Source organism: Melanerpes formicivorus, unplaced genomic scaffold (assembly GCF_026170545.1).
Source record: "Melanerpes formicivorus ecotype bairdi unplaced genomic scaffold, bMelFor1.0.p_v2 SCAF_116, whole genome shotgun sequence".
NCBI lineage: Eukaryota > Metazoa > Chordata > Aves > Piciformes > Picidae > Melanerpes > Melanerpes formicivorus.
The window spans coordinates 1,471,591-1,487,910 of NW_027142468.1; the positions used below are offsets into that span (position 1 = coordinate 1,471,591).

The 16,320-nt window shown below is 63.1% G+C and overlaps 1 protein-coding gene across 2 annotated transcripts in view; it reads right to left on the reverse strand.

Moving 5' to 3' along the window:
• Positions 1 to 16,320, reverse strand: part of L3MBTL1 (L3MBTL histone methyl-lysine binding protein 1) — a 48,328-nt gene that overhangs the window by 14,161 nt on the left and 17,847 nt on the right. Inside the window, exons 10-17 of one of the 2 annotated variants that reach the window (XM_068167384.1) lie at positions 14,760 to 14,895; positions 14,462 to 14,553; positions 10,036 to 10,187; positions 5,166 to 5,242; positions 4,671 to 4,756; positions 2,533 to 2,643; positions 1,344 to 1,458; positions 502 to 601 (exon numbers count right to left, since the gene is read on the reverse strand). In XM_068167384.1, coding sequence (XP_068023485.1) covers positions 502 to 601; positions 1,344 to 1,458; positions 2,533 to 2,643; positions 4,671 to 4,756; positions 5,166 to 5,242; positions 10,036 to 10,187; positions 14,462 to 14,553; positions 14,760 to 14,895 — 869 coding nt within the window. Of the gene's footprint in view, positions 1 to 501; positions 602 to 1,343; positions 1,459 to 2,532; positions 2,644 to 4,670; positions 4,757 to 5,165; positions 5,243 to 10,035; positions 10,188 to 14,461; positions 14,563 to 14,759; positions 14,896 to 16,320 lie in introns of both variants that reach the window. The other variant, XM_068167383.1, reaches the window with a different exon arrangement.

The following is a 16,320-nucleotide window of genomic DNA, read 5'->3' on the forward strand; positions in this document are numbered from 1 at the left end:
CCCCTGAGCCTCCTCTTCTCCAGGCTAAGCAACCCCAGCTCCCTCAGCCTCTCCTCACAGGGCTGTGCCCCAGACCCCTCCCCAGCTTTGTTGCCCTTCTCTGGACACCTTCCAGCAGCTCAACCTCTTTCCTGACCTGAGGAGCCCAGAGCTGGACACAGGACTGCAGGTGTGGCCTGAGCAGTGCTGAGCACAGGGCAGGATGAGCTCCCTGCTCCTGCTGGCCACACTCTTCCTGCTGCAGGCCAGGATGCCCTTGGCCTTCTTGGTCCCCTGGGCACACTGCTGGCTCATGTTCAGCTGCTATCCACCAGTTACTCTGACCTCAGGCTCTGGGCTGCCCTGGGGCCTGGCTTGAGGAGAGCAGAGGCTGCCCCTGAGCAGGGGGCAGAGGCAGGTGTGGCTGCAGGGAAGGGCTGGTTGCTGGGGGGGTGGCAGGTTGTGAGGTTGTGGAGGAAGGGCTGGCAGGGGCTGTGCCCTGGAGCCCCTCTGGAAGCTCACCTGTGGTGAAAGCTGTACTTGGAGCTCTTGGTGTGAGGGATGCTCTTGCAGCCCAGTGTTGGGCAGCCCCCATGGGCAGAGGAGGCTGCTTCCTTGGGCCCTGCACCAGGAGGAGAGAGAAGGGAGGCTGTCACAGCCCAGCCCCAGGCAGTGCCAGGCCTCTGGGCTCCCTGCCTGTGCTGCACAGGGAGGGCTTTCCCAGCTGGCAGCTCCAGAGCCAAGCCCTGCCTCCCTGCCCATCCTCAGCCAGCCCCTGCCCTCCCACTGCTGTGCCTGGGTGGCTGTGAGGCTCTGGCAGCTTCCAGGCTATGCCTAGCAAGATTTTCCCCAGCCCTTGAGGAGAAGGTGGCAGTATGTGAATAAATCACCAGTGGGTGCCAGAAGGAAGAGCAGGACCAGCCCTAAGCAAGCCACTGGGCAGGCAGCAGACACACAGCTCAGCTCTTTCTCTCTTTGGGCTTCCTCACTCTGGCTGAGGCTCCTGCTGCCTCCTGGCTGACCTGGGCTGTGCTCCTTGGTTTGCTAACAAAACAATTCTCTGCCTTTCCTCTTCTCCCTTTGCTGTGCAGGGGGTTAAGGAGGGGAGCAGGGAAGGGGAAGCTGTTGGCAGCTCCCCTGGGTTTCTCCAGGGGGGTTCCTGTGCTGTTTCTCAGTAGTGAACACCAGCAGACCCCTGTGACTGCTCTGCCTTCTGTACCTGCTCCTTGCCTTTCATTCTAGATGGCAGTGCAGCTTCATCTGCCTCCAGCTGGGCTGCTCTGCCTCATTTACTGGTGGGGGGGAATCTTCAAGCCACCAGAGGGGCCCTGGCATGCTTGGGGTGAGGCAGGGGTGGCACTCACTGAGAGGGGGCTGCAGTGGGTGCCCTGTTTTTGAGCACCAGCCTATGGGGTGGATGTCTGGGTGATCCACGTCGATCCAGAAGTCATAGATGTGGCTCCAGCCATCAAAGTGGATCTGGGGGAGACAAGGAGAGAGCTCAGCCCTCAGAGAGCTCTGCAGCCCCCCCAGTCTGCAGGTAGATCATAGAGCTGGCAGGGCTGGAAGGGAGCTCAAGGCTCAGCCAGCCCCAACCCCCTGCCATGGGCAGGGACACCTCACACCACAGCAGGTTGCTCACAGCCACCTCCAGCCTGGCTGCAAACACCTCCAGGCAGGAGGCTTCCACCACCTCCCTGGGCAGCCTGTGCCAGGCTCTCACCACCCTCCTGGGCAACAACTTCTTCCTCACAGCCAAGCTCAATCTCCCCACTTCTAGTGCTGCTCCATCCCCCCCAGTCCTATCCCTCCCTGACACCCCAGAGCAGAGGGGCAGGATCCTCTCCCTCCACCTCTGCCAATGGGCACTGGCAGCTGAGCTGCCCTTGGCCTTCTGGGCTGCCAGTGCCCATTGCTGACTCCCTGTCCCAGGCCTGATTCCTGCCCCCCTCAGAGGTGTCCCAGACCCCTATCCCTCCCTGACCCCCTCCAAAGTCCCTCCCCAGCTCTCTTGCAGCCCCCTGCAGATCCTGGAAGGCCACCAGAAGGTCTCCTGGGAGCCTTCTCCTCTCCAGCCTGCACAACCCCAACTCTCTCAGGCTGGCTCCAGAGCAGAGCAGCTCCAGCCCTCTGCTCCTCCTCCTGGCCCTGCTCTGGACACCTTCCAGCCCCTCCAGAGCCTTCCTGGCACAGAGGCTGCAGAGCTGGCCCCAGAGCTGCAGCTGTGGGCTCAGCAGAGTGGAGCAGAGGGGCAGAATCCCCTCCCTGGCCCTGCTGGCCACACTTCTCTTGCTGCAGCCCAGGCTCTGCTTGGCTCTCTGGGCTGCAAGTGCTCCCTGCTGGCTCCTGCTGAGCTTCTCCTCCCCCAGCACCCCCAAGGCCTTCTCTTCAGGGCAGATCCAAACTGCAGCACAAGGCTCTGCTGGAGCCAGGCACTCTGCACAGGGTGCTTCCACACAGCTCAGCACTGCAGCTGGCAGTGAGCTGGGAAGGTAAGGAGCAAGGCAGCCCAGTGGCTGCCCACAGGCCCAGCCCTGGGGCTCCAGCACCTACCTTGATCCTGTGGTCTTCCACGTCCTCCACGCTGGCCACGCGGATGAAGGACGGCGTCCTCCTGTCCACGGCCTCCAGCTTCATGTTCACCAGGAAGCCGTGGGGTGGGCGCTGGGGGCCAGAAGCAGCCAGCTCAGCAGGGGGCAGGGCTGTGCTCTGGGCCCCTCTGGCACCCCCAGCCCTCGAGGGCAGCTCCCAGCACTGGCCTGTCCCAGGGGGAGCCGTCCCAGGGGCCAGGCTGCCCAGAGCTGAGCTGGGCTTTGCCGAGCCGAGGAAGCTGCACTGGAGGGAAGGAGGCCTCCAGGAGGCACATTTGGAGGTCTCTCTTGCAGCCACACCTGGCTGGACACAGCTGCTGGTGCTGCAGCTGCAGACAACTGTCAGGCAAGCCTGAATGCTCCCCCAAGGCTCAGCTGCTGCCTAGCTGAGGGCTTGGTCACACTTCCCATTCTGCCCAGCTTTTTATTTACAATAAACCAAACCAGGTTGGAAGAGACCTTCAAGGTCATCACATCCAACCCATCAACCAGTCCAACCCACCCAAACAGCTAACCCATGGCACCAAGCACCCCATCAAGTCTCCTCCTGAACACCTCCAGGGATGGAGACTCCACCACCTCCCTGGGCAGCACATTCCAATGGGCAATCACTCTCTGTGTAGAACTTCCTCCTGACCTCCAGCCTCAACCTCCCCTGGCACAGCTTGAGACTGTGTCCTCTTGTTCTGCTGCTGGCTGCCTGGCAGAAGAGCCCAACCCCCACCTGGCTACAACCTCCCTGCAGGGAGTTGCAGAGAGCAAGAAGGTCTCCCCTGAGCCTCCTCTTCTCCAGGCTAAGCAACCCCAGCTCCCTCAGCCTCTCCTCACAGGGCTGTGCCCCAGACCCCTCCCCAGCTTTGTTGCCCTTCTCTGGACACCTTCCAGCAGCTCAACCTCTTTCCTAACCTGAGGAGCCCAGAGCTGGACTCAGGACTGCAGGTGTGGCCTGAGCAGTGCTGAGCACAGGGCAGGATGAGCTCCCTGCTCCTGCTGGCCACACTCTTCCTGCTGCAGGCCAGGATGCCCTTGGCCTTCTTGGCCCCCTGGGCACACTGCTGGCTCATGTTCAGCCTACCATCAACCAGCACCCCCAGCTCCCTCTCTGCCTGGCTGCTCTCAGCCACTCTGCCCCCAGCCTGTAGCTCTGCCTGGGGTTGCTGTGGCCAAAGTGCAGCCCCTGGCACTTGGACTTGTTGAATGCCATCCTGTTGGCCTCTGCCCATCTGCCCAGCCTGGCAAGGTCCCTCTGCAGAGCCTCTCTACCCTCCAGCAGATCAACTCCTGCCCCCAGCTTGCTGTCAGCTGCACATTTGCTGCTGACTGACTCAATGCCCTCCTCCAGATCATCACTGAAGATGTTAAAGAGCACAGGGCCCAGCACTGCTCCCTGGGGCACAGCACTGGGGCCTGGCTGCCAGCTGGCTGTGGCACCATTCACCACCACTCTCTGGGCTCAGCCTCCAGCCACTTCCTAACCCAGCTCAGAGCTGCTGGCCAAGCCAGGGGCTGACAGCTTGGCCAGGAGCTTGCTGTGGGGGATGGTGGCAAAGGCCTTGCTGCAGCCCAGGCAGACTCCATCCACAGCCTGCCCCACAGCCACCAGGCAGTGCCCTGGGCATGGAAGGAGCTCAGGTTGGTCAGGCAGGACCTGCCCTTCCTAACCCCATGCTGGCTGGGCCTGAGCCCTTGGCCGTGCTGTGAGTGCTGTGTGATTGCACTCAGGATGCCCTGTGCCATGATCTTGCCTGGCACTGAGGTCAGGCTGCCAGGCCTGGAGTTCCCTGGCTCATCCAACCTGCCCTGCTTGTGGATGGGCATCACCCTGGCAGCTTCCAGTCCTCTGGGACCTCTCCAGTGAGCCAGGACTGGTGGAAAATGATGGAGAGTGGCTTGGCCAGCTCCTCTGACAGCTCTCAGCACCCTAGGATGGATCCCATCTGGTCCCAGCTGTCTGCCCAGCACAGCCCTGGCTTCTGAGCCAGGAGTGCAGGCCTGGAGGCCAGGTCTGTGGCAGGAGCACAGTGACCATCACCTGGCAAGCCAAGACTTGAGCCACTTGAGCCCAGGTAGAGCAGAGCAGAGCAGAGGAGGGGCACTCACCACTTTGAAGGCCCAGGCTGGCACAGCAGATGCTCCTGTCTCCTTCAAGTACTTTTCCCAGGTGAAGTTGTCAGGGTCAGGATAATCTAGAAGGGGGAAGATGCAGAAAGTGGACTGGAAAGTGCCCCAGAACATCCTGCTGCCTTGAAGGCCCAAGCAAGTCTGTGCTAGGCACAGGGGAACCTGAGAGGCAGCAGGGAGGGCTGTTACTGGCTCATGGGCTGTGACATCCAGGTCACAAGGGGGCAGGAAGAGCTGGGCCTGCAGAGACAGCTTGGGTCCCCCTTGTGCCTCCACCCAGCCCAACACAGCCACTGTGCTCCAGCTGGACACAAGCACAGGAGCCCTGGCAGGGGCAGGCCACCATCCTGCCTGGGCTTGCAGACAAGCAAGAGCCATGGGGTCTGCACCCCCAGGCCCCCCAGTGCCACCCTGGGAAGGCTGCCCCACGGGGATGTGCCAGGTGAAGGCTGTGCCCCCCTGCTGCCGACTCACCTTGAGGAGGTGTGAGGGGTTTGCCATGCTCCTGACACCATCCCACTGGGTGGATGTATGGGCTGCTGGGGTCACACCTGGAAAACACAGCCAAGTCTTACCCAGGGCTGAGAGATCCAGCTTGTCACCAGCAGGCAGCACAGGCAGCACCCCCAGGCCTGCACCCCCCTCAGCAGCACCCCCAGGCCTGCACCCCCCCGTCCCTGGGTGACTGAGGGAGCCACAGAGCCTGCTGAGCAAAGGGCTAGGGCAGGGGGCTCCAGCCCAGAGGGGCAGGACAGGTACATGCCCCAGGTGCCAGCCCTGCAGCAGAGCTGCCCAGGGAGCAGCAGGCAGGGAGCTGCTGTGCAGGGCATGGCTGCCAGCAGCTCACAGCACCCTCAAGTGCTGCTGCTCTGCAGGTCTGCCCTGTGCCAGAGCAGTTGGCTGCCCAGCAGCAGCAAGGGAGGAGCAGCCAGGGGCACAACCTGCCCCACAGCTCCTCAGAGCACAAAGTAAGAGAAGGTCACAGTGTCACAGTGTCACAGAATCACCAAGGTTGGAAGAGACCTCGAGGATCATGGAGTCCAAGCTGGCACCACAGACCTCATGACAATTAAACCATGGCTCCAAGTGCCACATCCAATCCCCTCTTGAACACCTCCAGGGATGGGGACTCCACCACCTCCCTGGGCAGCACATCCCAATGGCTAACAACTCTCTCTGGGAAGAACTTTCTCCTCACCTCCAGCCTAAACCTCCCCTGGCACAGCTTGAGACTGTGTCCTCTTGTTCTGCTGCTGGCTGCCTGGGAGCAGAGCCCAACCCCCACCTGGCTCCAACCTCCCTGCAGGGAGTTGCAGAGAGCAAGAAGGTCTCCCCTGAGCCTCCTCTTCTCCAGGCTAAGCAACCCCAGCTCCCTCAGCCTCTCCTCACAGGGCTGTGCCCCAGACCCCTCCCCAGCTTTGTTGCCCTTCTCTGGACACCTTCCAGCAGCTCAACCTCTTTCCTGACCTGAGGAGCCCAGAGCTGGACACAGGACTGCAGGTGTGGCCTGAGCAGTGCTGAGCACAGGGCAGGATGAGCTCCCTGCTCCTGCTGGCCACACTCTTCCTGCTGCAGGCCAGGATGCCCTTGGCCTTCTTGGCCCCCTGGGCACACTGCTGGCTCCTGTTCAGGCAGCTGTCAACCAGCACCCCCAGGTCCCTCTCTGCCTGGCTGCTCTCAGCCACTCTGCCCCCAGCCTGTAGCTCTGCCTGGGGTTGCTGTGGCCAAAGTGCAGCCCCTGGCACTTGGACTTGTTGAATGCCATCCTGTTGGGCTCTGCCCATCTGCCCAGCCTGGCCAGGTCCCTCTGCAGAGCCCTTCTGCCCTCTGACTGACCAACATCTGCTCCCAGCTTGCTGTCAGCTGCACATTTGCTGCTGACTGACTCAATGCCCTCCTCCAGATCATCAATGAAGATGTTAAAGAGCACAGGGCCCAGCACTGCTCCCTGGGGCACAGCACTGGGGCCTGGCTGCCAGCTGGCTGTGGCACCATTCACCTCCACTCTCTGCGCTCAGCCTCCAGCCACTTCCTAACCCAGCTCAGAGTTGCTGCTGGCCAAGCCAGGGGCTGACAGCTTGGCCAGGAGCTTGCTGTGGGGGATGGTGGCAAAGGCCTTGCTGCAGCCCAGGCAGACTCCATCCACAGCCTGCCCCACAGCCACCAGGCAGTGCCCTGGGCATGGAAGGAGCTCAGGTTGGTCAGGCAGGACCTGCTCTTCCTAACTCCATGCTGGCTGGGCCTGAGCCCTTGGCCATCCTTCAGGTGCAGTGATTGCCCCCAGGATAATCTGCTCCATCACTTTCCCTGGCACTGAGCTCAGGCTGCCAGGCCTGGGGCTTCCAGGTTCCTCCACCCAACCCTTCCTGTGGATGGGGACCACCTTGGCAGCTTCCAGTCACCTGGGACCTCTCTGGTGAGCCAGGGCTGGAGGAAAATGATGGATAGTGGCTTGGAGCTCATCTGCCAGCTCTCTCAGCACCCTAGGATGGATCCCATCCGGCCCCATGGACTTGTGAGTGTCCAAGTGGCTCAGCAGGTCCCCAGCCCAGTGCGCTGGGGCTGTGCCTCGTTCCCCTGAGCAGCACAGCCCCCAGAGGGGCAGCAGCAGAGGCAGGGGCAGCAGCAGAGGCAGGGCAGCAGCAGAGGCAGGGGCAGCAGCAGAGGCAGGGCAGCAGCAGAGGCAGGGGCAGCAGCAGAGGCAGGGCAGCAGCAGAGGCAGGGGCAGCAGCAGAGGCAGGGGCAGCAGCAGAGGCAGGGCAGCAGCAGAGGCAGGGGCAGCAGCAGAAGCAGGGCAGCAGCAGAGGCAGGGCAGCAGCAGAAGCAGGGCAGCAGCAGAGGCAGGGGCAGCAGCAGAGGCAGGGCAGCAGCAGAAGCAGGGGCAGCAGAAGAAGCAGGGCAGCAGCAGAGGCAGGGCAGCAGCAGAGGCAGGGGCAGCAGCAGAGGCAGGGCAGCAGCAGAGGCAGGGGGAGCAGCAGAGGCAGGGCAGCAGCAGAGGCAGGGCAGCAGCAGAGGCAGGGGCAGCAGCAGAGGCAGGGGCAGCAGAAGAAGCAGGGCAGCAGCAGAAGCAGGGGCAGCAGCAGAGGCAGGGCAGCAGCAGAGGCAGGGGCAGCAGCAGAGGCAGGGCAGCAGCAGAGGCAGGGGCAGCAGCAGAGGCAGGGCAGCAGCAGAGGCAGGGCAGCAGCAGAGGCAGGGGCAGCAGCAGAGGCAGGGGGAGCAGCAGAAGCAGGGCAGCAGCAGAGGCAGGGCAGCAGCAGAGGCAGGGGCAGCAGAAGAAGCAGGGGCAGCAGAAGAAGCAGGGCAGCAGCAGAAGCAGGGCAGCAGCAGAGGCAGGGGCAGCAGAAGAAGCAGGGCAGCAGCAGAGGCAGGGGCAGCAGCAGAGGCAGGGGCAGCAGAAGAAGCAGGGCAGCAGCAGAAGCAGGGCAGCAGCAGAGGCAGGGGCAGCAGCAGAAGCAGGGCAGCAGCAGAAGCAGGGCAGCAGCAGAAGCAGGGGGAGCAGCAGAAGCAGGGGCAGCAGCAGAAGCAGGGCAGCAGCAGAGGCAGGGCAGCAGCAGAAGCAGGGCAGCAGCAGAAGCAGGGCAGCAGCAGAGGCAGGGGCAGCAGCAGAAGCAGGGCAGCAGCAGAGGCAGGGGGAGCAGCAGAAGCAGGGGCAGCAGAAGAAGCAGGGCAGCAGCAGAGGCAGGGGCAGCAGCAGAAGCAGGGCAGCAGCAGAAGCAGGGCAGCAGCAGAAGCAGGGCAGCAGCAGAGGCAGGGGGAGCAGCAGAGGCAGGGCAGCAGCAGAAGCAGGGGCAGCAGCAGAAGCAGGGCAGCAGCAGAAGCAGGGGCAGCAGCAGAAGCAGGGCAGCAGCAGAAGCAGGGGCAGCAGCAGAAGCAGGGCAGCAGCAGAAGCAGGGCAGCAGCAGAGGCAGGGGCAGCAGAAGAAGCAGGGGCAGCAGCAGAGGCAGGGCAGCAGCAGAGGCAGGGGCAGCAGCAGAAGCAGGGCAGCAGCAGAAGCAGGGGCAGCAGAAGAAGCAGGGCAGCAGCAGAGGCAGGGCAGCAGCAGAGGCAGGGGCAGCAGCAGAGGCAGGGGCAGCAGCAGAAGCAGGGCAGCAGCAGAGGCAGGGGCAGCAGCAGAGGCAGGGCAGCAGCAGAGGCAGGGGGAGCAGCAGAGGCAGGGCAGCAGCAGAGGCAGGGCAGCAGCAGAAGCAGGGGCAGCAGAAGAAGCAGGGCAGCAGCAGAGGCAGGGCAGCAGCAGAGGCAGGGGCAGCAGAAGAAGCAGGGCAGCAGCAGAGGCAGGGGCAGCAGCAGAGGCAGGGCAGCAGCAGAAGCAGGGCAGCAGCAGAGGCAGGGCAGCAGCAGAGGCAGGGGCAGCAGCAGAGGCAGGGGGAGCAGCAGAGGCAGCAGCAGAGGCAGGGGGAGCAGCAGAAGCAGGGCAGCAGCAGAGGCAGGGGCAGCAGCAGAGGCAGGGGCAGCAGCAGAAGCAGGGCAGCAGCAGAAGCAGGGGCAGCAGCAGAAGCAGGGCAGCAGCAGAAGCAGGGCAGCAGCAGAAGCAGGGGCAGCAGCAGAAGCAGGGCAGCAGCAGAAGCAGGGCAGCAGCAGAAGCAGGGGCAGCAGCAGAAGCAGGGCAGCAGCAGAAGCAGGGCAGCAGCAGAGGCAGGGGCAGCAGAAGAAGCAGGGGCAGCAGCAGAGGCAGGGCAGCAGCAGAGGCAGGGGCAGCAGCAGAAGCAGGGCAGCAGCAGAAGCAGGGGCAGCAGAAGAAGCAGGGCAGCAGCAGAGGCAGGGCAGCAGCAGAGGCAGGGGCAGCAGCAGAGGCAGGGGCAGCAGCAGAAGCAGGGCAGCAGCAGAGGCAGGGGCAGCAGCAGAGGCAGGGCAGCAGCAGAGGCAGGGGGAGCAGCAGAGGCAGGGCAGCAGCAGAGGCAGGGCAGCAGCAGAAGCAGGGGCAGCAGAAGAAGCAGGGCAGCAGCAGAGGCAGGGCAGCAGCAGAGGCAGGGGCAGCAGAAGAAGCAGGGCAGCAGCAGAGGCAGGGGCAGCAGCAGAGGCAGGGCAGCAGCAGAAGCAGGGCAGCAGCAGAGGCAGGGCAGCAGCAGAGGCAGGGGCAGCAGCAGAGGCAGGGGGAGCAGCAGAGGCAGCAGCAGAGGCAGGGGGAGCAGCAGAAGCAGGGCAGCAGCAGAGGCAGGGGCAGCAGCAGAGGCAGGGGGAGCAGCAGAGGCAGGGCAGCAGCAGAGGCAGGGGGAGCAGCAGAGGCAGGGCAGCAGCAGAAGCAGGGGCAGCAGCAGAGGCAGGGGCAGCAGCAGAAGCAGGGGCAACAGCAGAGGCAGGGCAGCAGCAGAGGCAGGGGCAGTGCCAGGGGGCTGGCTGCACCCACCAGTAGTCATAGGTGTCGTCCCAGTTGTCGAAGTGCACCAGGAAGCGGTTCTGCACCACGTCGGTCACCGTGGCCACGCAGATCAGCGAGGGGTTCATGCGGTCCACGGCCTCCAGCTTCATCCCCACCTCGAAGCCTGGGGACACCTCGTGCTGCCAGGAGAGAGGGGCAGCTTGCTGCCGGGGCTGTGCTTCCCTCACCTGCCCAAACCCTCCCAAAACCAGACCCTCCCTGGCCTCCAGGCAGGCCCAGCCCCACCTAGGCCCCCAGAGAGGCAGTGCCCTGCTACACAGGGCAGTAACTCAGCCTGGCCAGGGGAAGAAAGAGGAAGAGAGAGCCTCAGAGCCTCAGGATCTCCTCTAAGCTGTGACCCCTAGGAGAAAAGCTGCTGCAGCCACAGCTCTGAGGGCAGCTGCTGGACCCATGCAGGTTAAGTTTCTCTCATCCCACTGGACTGCAGCACTTCCCTCCCTCCTGAGCTGGGGAGCCCAGAGCTGGATGCAGTATTCCAGGTGAGGTCTCAGCAGGGCAGAGCAGAGGGGGAGGAGAAGCTCCCTGGCTCTGCTGGCCACACTCCTCTGATGCAGCTCAGGACCCCCTTGGCCTTCTTGGCCCCCAGGGCTCATTGCTGTCCCAGGCAGACCTTGCTGCCCAGCAGCACTCCCAGCTCCTTCTCCCCAGGGCTGCTCTGCAGCAGGTCCCTTCCTAACCTCTTCTGGAGCAGGCCTCCCCCAGGGGCAGCTGCAGTGCTGCTGGGAACTTGGTGGTGCTGGTGTAGGGCTCTGCTTAGCTCTGAACAGGGATTTCCAGAGGGCTGGGGGGTAGGGGCTGGGGGGTAGGGGCTGGGCAGTCCCTAGGGGCTGGGCAGTCCTTAGGGGCTGGCCCCTTGCAGGTAAGGCTCTCTCATCCCACTGGACTGCAGCACTTCCTGGGCTGTGCAGCAGAGCTCTGGGTTTGCTCTCTCTCTCTGGGCTGCCTCCTGCTTGCTCCTTGCTTCTCTCTCCTGCCTGCTGCAGCCACTGCTCTGAGGGCAGCTGCTGCATGCCTGCAGGGTGCAGGGTTCCTTAGCTGACCAATTCCTTGGCTGCCCAGAGGAAAACAACCACACTCCAGGTGTGCCAGGAGCAACAGGCTCCCCTTGGCACCCTGGGGTGGCACAGGCTGCAGCAGCCACCCCCTTGACATGCTGGCAGCTCTCATGGGGACAGGATTTGAGCTGAGCTGTGTGCTTGGGGGTTACTGGGGAAGGGATTGAGAACCAAGAGGACAGAAACAGCCACTCTGAGCAACACTCACTGGGCTTAGGGACTTAGGAGCAGCCTGGGGGGGTTGGGGCTGCTAGGGACTTCTGCTGCTGGTGGTTGGCTTTGTCTGCTGAGGGCTTTGGTGTGGGGATGCTGCTGGGGACATGCTCAGGACTGCTGTGAGCTGCTTTGTCTCTGAAGGGCTTCTGGGAATACTTCTCTGAGTGGGACTCTGGGACTCTGCTGCTGGGGATTCTGTGCTGCAGCAATGAAGGACTTCTGGGAGGCCTTCTGAGGCTCCCTGCCCTCTGCACTTCTGGAGCCCCACTGCTGTATGGCAGTGGGGTTGGTGCCTTCGTTCCTCACCCACTGGCACCTCCCCTCCAGACCAGGGGAGCAATAGAAACCAGCCTCAGGCTTAGGCTGGCTCAGATGCTGTCACAGAAGAGTTGTGCTCACACTCCTTCAGGGTCAGCAGCAACCAGTTGTGGCCTTCCAGGATCTGCAGGGGGCTGCAAGCAAGCTGGGGAGGGACTTTGGAGGGGGTCAGGGAGGGATAGGGGTCTGGAACACCTCTGAGGGGGGCAGGAATCAGGCCTGGGACAGAAAGGCAGCAATGGGCACTGGCAGCCCAGAAGGCCAAGGGCAGCTTGAGCTGCCCTTGGCCTTCTGGGCTGCCAGTGCCTATTGCCAGAGGTGGAAGGAGAGGATCCAGAGGTGGCAGCCTCCTGCCTGGAGGTGTTTGCAGCCAGGCTGGAGGTGGCTGTGAGCAACCTGCTGTGGTGTGAGGTGTCCCTGCCCGTGGCAGGGGGGTTGGGACTGGCTGAGCCTTGAGCTCCCTTCCAGCCCTGACAACTCAATGCTTCTATGATTCTACAGTCCCCTCAGCCTGGCAGCCTTGGTGCCCTCCACCCTACCTTGCCTCTACTCCATGGCTGCAAACTGTGTGCAAATCCCCTGTGCCACACACTGCAGGGGCTGTGGCAGCACTGAACAGGAGGCTTTAGGTGCAAGAAGTACCTTTGAGAGGCTACTTAGCAGGAGGCTGAGTTTCCTCTGCAGGGTTTTGCCCCATGCCATGTCCCTGCTCCCCTTCCCCTTGGCACTACACCAAAAGCAAAGGCAGGAACAGCAGCAATGAAGACACAAACCAGACAACTGAATTGTCACAGAGGTTGGAAGGGACCTCCAGAGATCACCCAGCCCACCCCCCCTGCCAGAAGCAGGTTTCCCCTAGGGTAGTCTGCACAGGAATGCATCCAGGTGGGTTTGGAAGCCTCCAGAGCCCTCAGCCTGCTCCAGGCCTCCAGCAGCCTCACACCAAAGAAGTTTCTACTCATGTTGAGATGAAACCTTCTCTGTACAAGCTTGTACCTCTTGTTTCTTGCCTCAATTTACTGTGCCCCACTCAAAGAGCCTGGCCCCCTCCTCCTGCCCCCCAGCCCTCAGCTATTGATAGCCATTGATCAGATCCCTCTCAGCCTTCTCCTCTCCAGACTCAACAGCCCCAGGGCTCTCAGCCTCTCTCCACAGGGGAGATGCTCAAGTCCCCAAAGCCTCCTCCTGGCCCTCCCTTGGACTCCCCCCAGCAGCTCTCTGTCTCTCTTGAGCTGGGGAGCCCAGCCCTGGACACAATACTCCAGCAGTGCTCTCAGCAGGGCAGAGCAGAGGGGCAGCAGAACCTCCCCAGCTTCTTGCTGCCCCCCAGGATGCCCTTGGCTCTCTTGGCCCCCAGGGCACATTGCTGCCCCATGCAGAACTTGCTGCCCACCAGCACCCCAAGCTCTTGCTCCATGCAGCTGCTCTGCAGCAGGGCAGCCTCCAACCTGCCCTGCTGCCTGCTGCTATTCCTGCCCAGCTGCAGGACCCTGCTCTTGCCCTCCTTGCCCTTCAGGAGCTTTGCCTGCAGCCAGCTCTCAGCCTGCCCAGCTCTGCTTGGATGGCAGCACAGCCTGAGGGCTGTCAGCCCCCCCCCCAGCTTGGGAGCAGCAGAGCTTGCTGAGGGAGCCCTCAGTGCCCTCAGCCAGGTGCTTGGGAGAGCTGTTGAGCACAAGTGGGCCCAGAGCTGATCCCTGGGGAGCAGCACTGGCCACAGGCCTCCAAGCTGCCTCTGTGCCACTGCTGGCAGCCCTCTGAGCCCTGCTGTGCAGCCAGTTTGCAAAGCAGCTCTGGAGCAAGCAGCAGAGATGCTTCTGAAGCATTCACTGAGGGGGGCTGGCAGTGCAGGTGCTGAGAGCAGTGCTGCCTTCTGCTCAGCACTGCCTGTCTGCAGCAGATGGAACTGTCCATGAGCCTGACCTGGCTGAAACACTGACCTCAGAGTCCTGCCAGCCTTGTGCATGCCATAGCAGGGAGCAAAGCCCCAGGTGCCCAGCAGCCACAGCTCACCAAGCAATGGCAGCAGGAGATTCTCCTGGGCCTCTGCACTGTGTTGGGTGGATCAGCTCAGCACCAGCAGAGGCATTCTGCTGAGAGAGCTGTCAGGGCTGGAAGGGACAGTGGTGAGGCAGTGCTGTGGGTATCCCCTGGCCTCTTCCCTGCCATCATCTGTGGCACTTGGGTGAGGCTGGGCAGCTTCCCAGGCTGTGCTGGCTGTGCCCAGGAAGCACAGAGTGTGCTGCTGTCATAGAGGCACAGAGCTGGCAGGGCTGGAAGGGAGCTCAAGGCTCAGCCAGTCCCAACCCCTTGCCATGCCCAGGGACACCTCACACCACAGCAGGTTGCTCACAGCCACCTCCAGCCTGGCTGCAAACACCTCCAGGCAGGAGGCTTCCACCACCTCCCTGGGCAGCCTGTGCCAGGCTCTCACCACCCTCCTGGGCAACAACTTCTTCCTCACAGCCAAGCTCAATCTCCCCACTTCTAGTGCTGCTCCATCCCCCCCAGTCCTATCCCTCCCTGACCCCCTCCAAAGTCCCTCCCCAGCTCTCTTGCAGCCCCCTGCAGATCCTGGAAGGCCACCAGAAGGTCTCCTGGGAGCCTTCTCCTCTCCAGCCTGCACAACCCCAGCTCTCTCAGGCTGGCTCCAGAGCAGAGCAGCTCCAGCCCTCTGCTCCTCCTCCTGGCCCTGCTCTGGACACCTTCCAGCCCCTCCAGAGCCTTCCTGGCACAGAGGCTCCAGAGCTGCTGTGCTGGAGGGGAAGCAGTCCCAGCTGGCAGGGAGGACACGAGCTGCTACTCACCGTGTTTCGGACCACAAAGAGATGCTTAGGAGCTGCCTGAGCCTTTGTTATCTTCAGGTAGTTTGTCCAGCTGAATTCTTCTTCCTTATAACCTACAACCCCTCAGGAAAAGAAAGCAGAGCAGCAAGGTCACAGAGAGCAGCCAGGAGGTGGTGTGGCCAAGCCCAGGCACCCCCAGCCGGCTCTCCTGGCCCCACCGCGCCACCGAGTCCCCCCTGCCAGCAGCAGGGTTGGGCAGCCACTATTTGTCCCCCCTCCCCCAACAGGAGCCACCAACTGAGGCTGGCTAACTGCTTACCTTTTGGGGGCTGGAGTTTGTGCCCTGTCTCCTCAAACCAGCCAGCAGGGTGGATGTCAGGGGAGTCAGCATTGAGCCAGAAGTCGTGGCACTCGGAGTAGCCGTCGAAGTGGAGGCGCATCCGGTAGCCACACACCTGCCAGAGGGGGAGGGGGGGAGGAGGAGAGGGCCATGGAGACCTCCTGCTCCCTTTGCCTGGGCACTGCATGCACCTGCCCTCCCACACAGTCCCAGCAGAGCCACTCACAGGCCACTCAGTGCCCAAGCAGGTGCCAGCCCCAAGAGGTGCCCAGCACAGCAGCGCAAGGCCGGCCCAGGCCAGCCCCGGGACACCTGGGGACCCTTCCCGGGTCCAGCAGGAGCAAGGATGCCCTTTGCTGCCCCAGGGGAGATGCTGGCACAGGGGCTTGGGGTGAATGGCAATGCTGCTTTAGTGAGACCCTGCCAGCAGGCAGAACAGCAGCCCCTGCAGGCTGTGTGACCAGCCTGGCTGCCCCAGGGGCACTGCAAGCCAAGGCTGCTTCAGCTGCCTCACAGATCACAGAGCTAGCAGGGCTGGAAGGGAGCTCAAGGCTCAGCCAGTCCCAACCCCTTGCCATGCCCAGGGACACCTCACACCACAGCAGGTTGCTCACAGCCACCTCCAGCCTGGCTGCAAACACCTCCAGGCAGGAGGCTTCCACCACCTCCCTGGGCAGCCTGTGCCAGGCTCTCACCACCCTCCTGGGCAACAACTTCTTCCTCACAGCCAAGCTCAATCTCCCCACTTCTAGTGCTGCTCCATCCCCCCCAGTCCTATCCCTCCCTGACACCCCAGAGCAGAGGGGCAGGATCCTCTCCCTCCACCTCTGCCAATGGGCACTGGCAGCTCAGCTGCCCTTGGCCTTCTGGGCTGCCAGTGCCCATTGCTGACTCCCTGTCCCAGGCCTGATTCCTGCCCCCCTCAGAGGTGTCCCAGACCCCTATCCCTCCCTGACCCCCTCCATAGTCCCTCCCTGACCCCCTCCAAAGTCCCTCCCCAGCTCTCTTGCAGCCCCCTGCAGATCCTGGAAGGCCACCAGAAGGTCTCCTGGGAGCCTTCTCCTCTCCAGCCTGCACAACCCCAACTCTCTCAGGCTGGCTCCAGAGCAGAGCAGCTCCAGCCCTCTGCTCCTCCTCCTGGCCCTGCTCTGGACACCTTCCAGCCCCTCCAGAGCCTTCCTGGCACAGAGGCTGCAGAGCTGGCCCCAGAGCTGCAGCTGTGGGCTCAGCAGAGTGGAGCAGAGGGGCAGAATCCCCTCCCTGGCCCTGCTGGCCACACTTCTCTTGCTGCAGCCCAGGCTCTGCTTGGCTCTCTGGGCTGCAAGTGCTCCCTGCTGGCTCCTGCTGAGCTTCTCCTCCCCCAGCACCCCCAAGGCCTTTTCTCCAGGGCTGCTCTCCAGCCAGTCCCTGCCCAGCCTCTAGCAGTGCCTGGGATTGCCCTGCCCCAGCTGCAGGACCTTGCCCTTGGCCTTGTTGAACCTCCTGAGGTTGTCCTGGGCTCAGCTCTGCAGCCTGCCCAGGTCCCTCTGGATGGATCCTT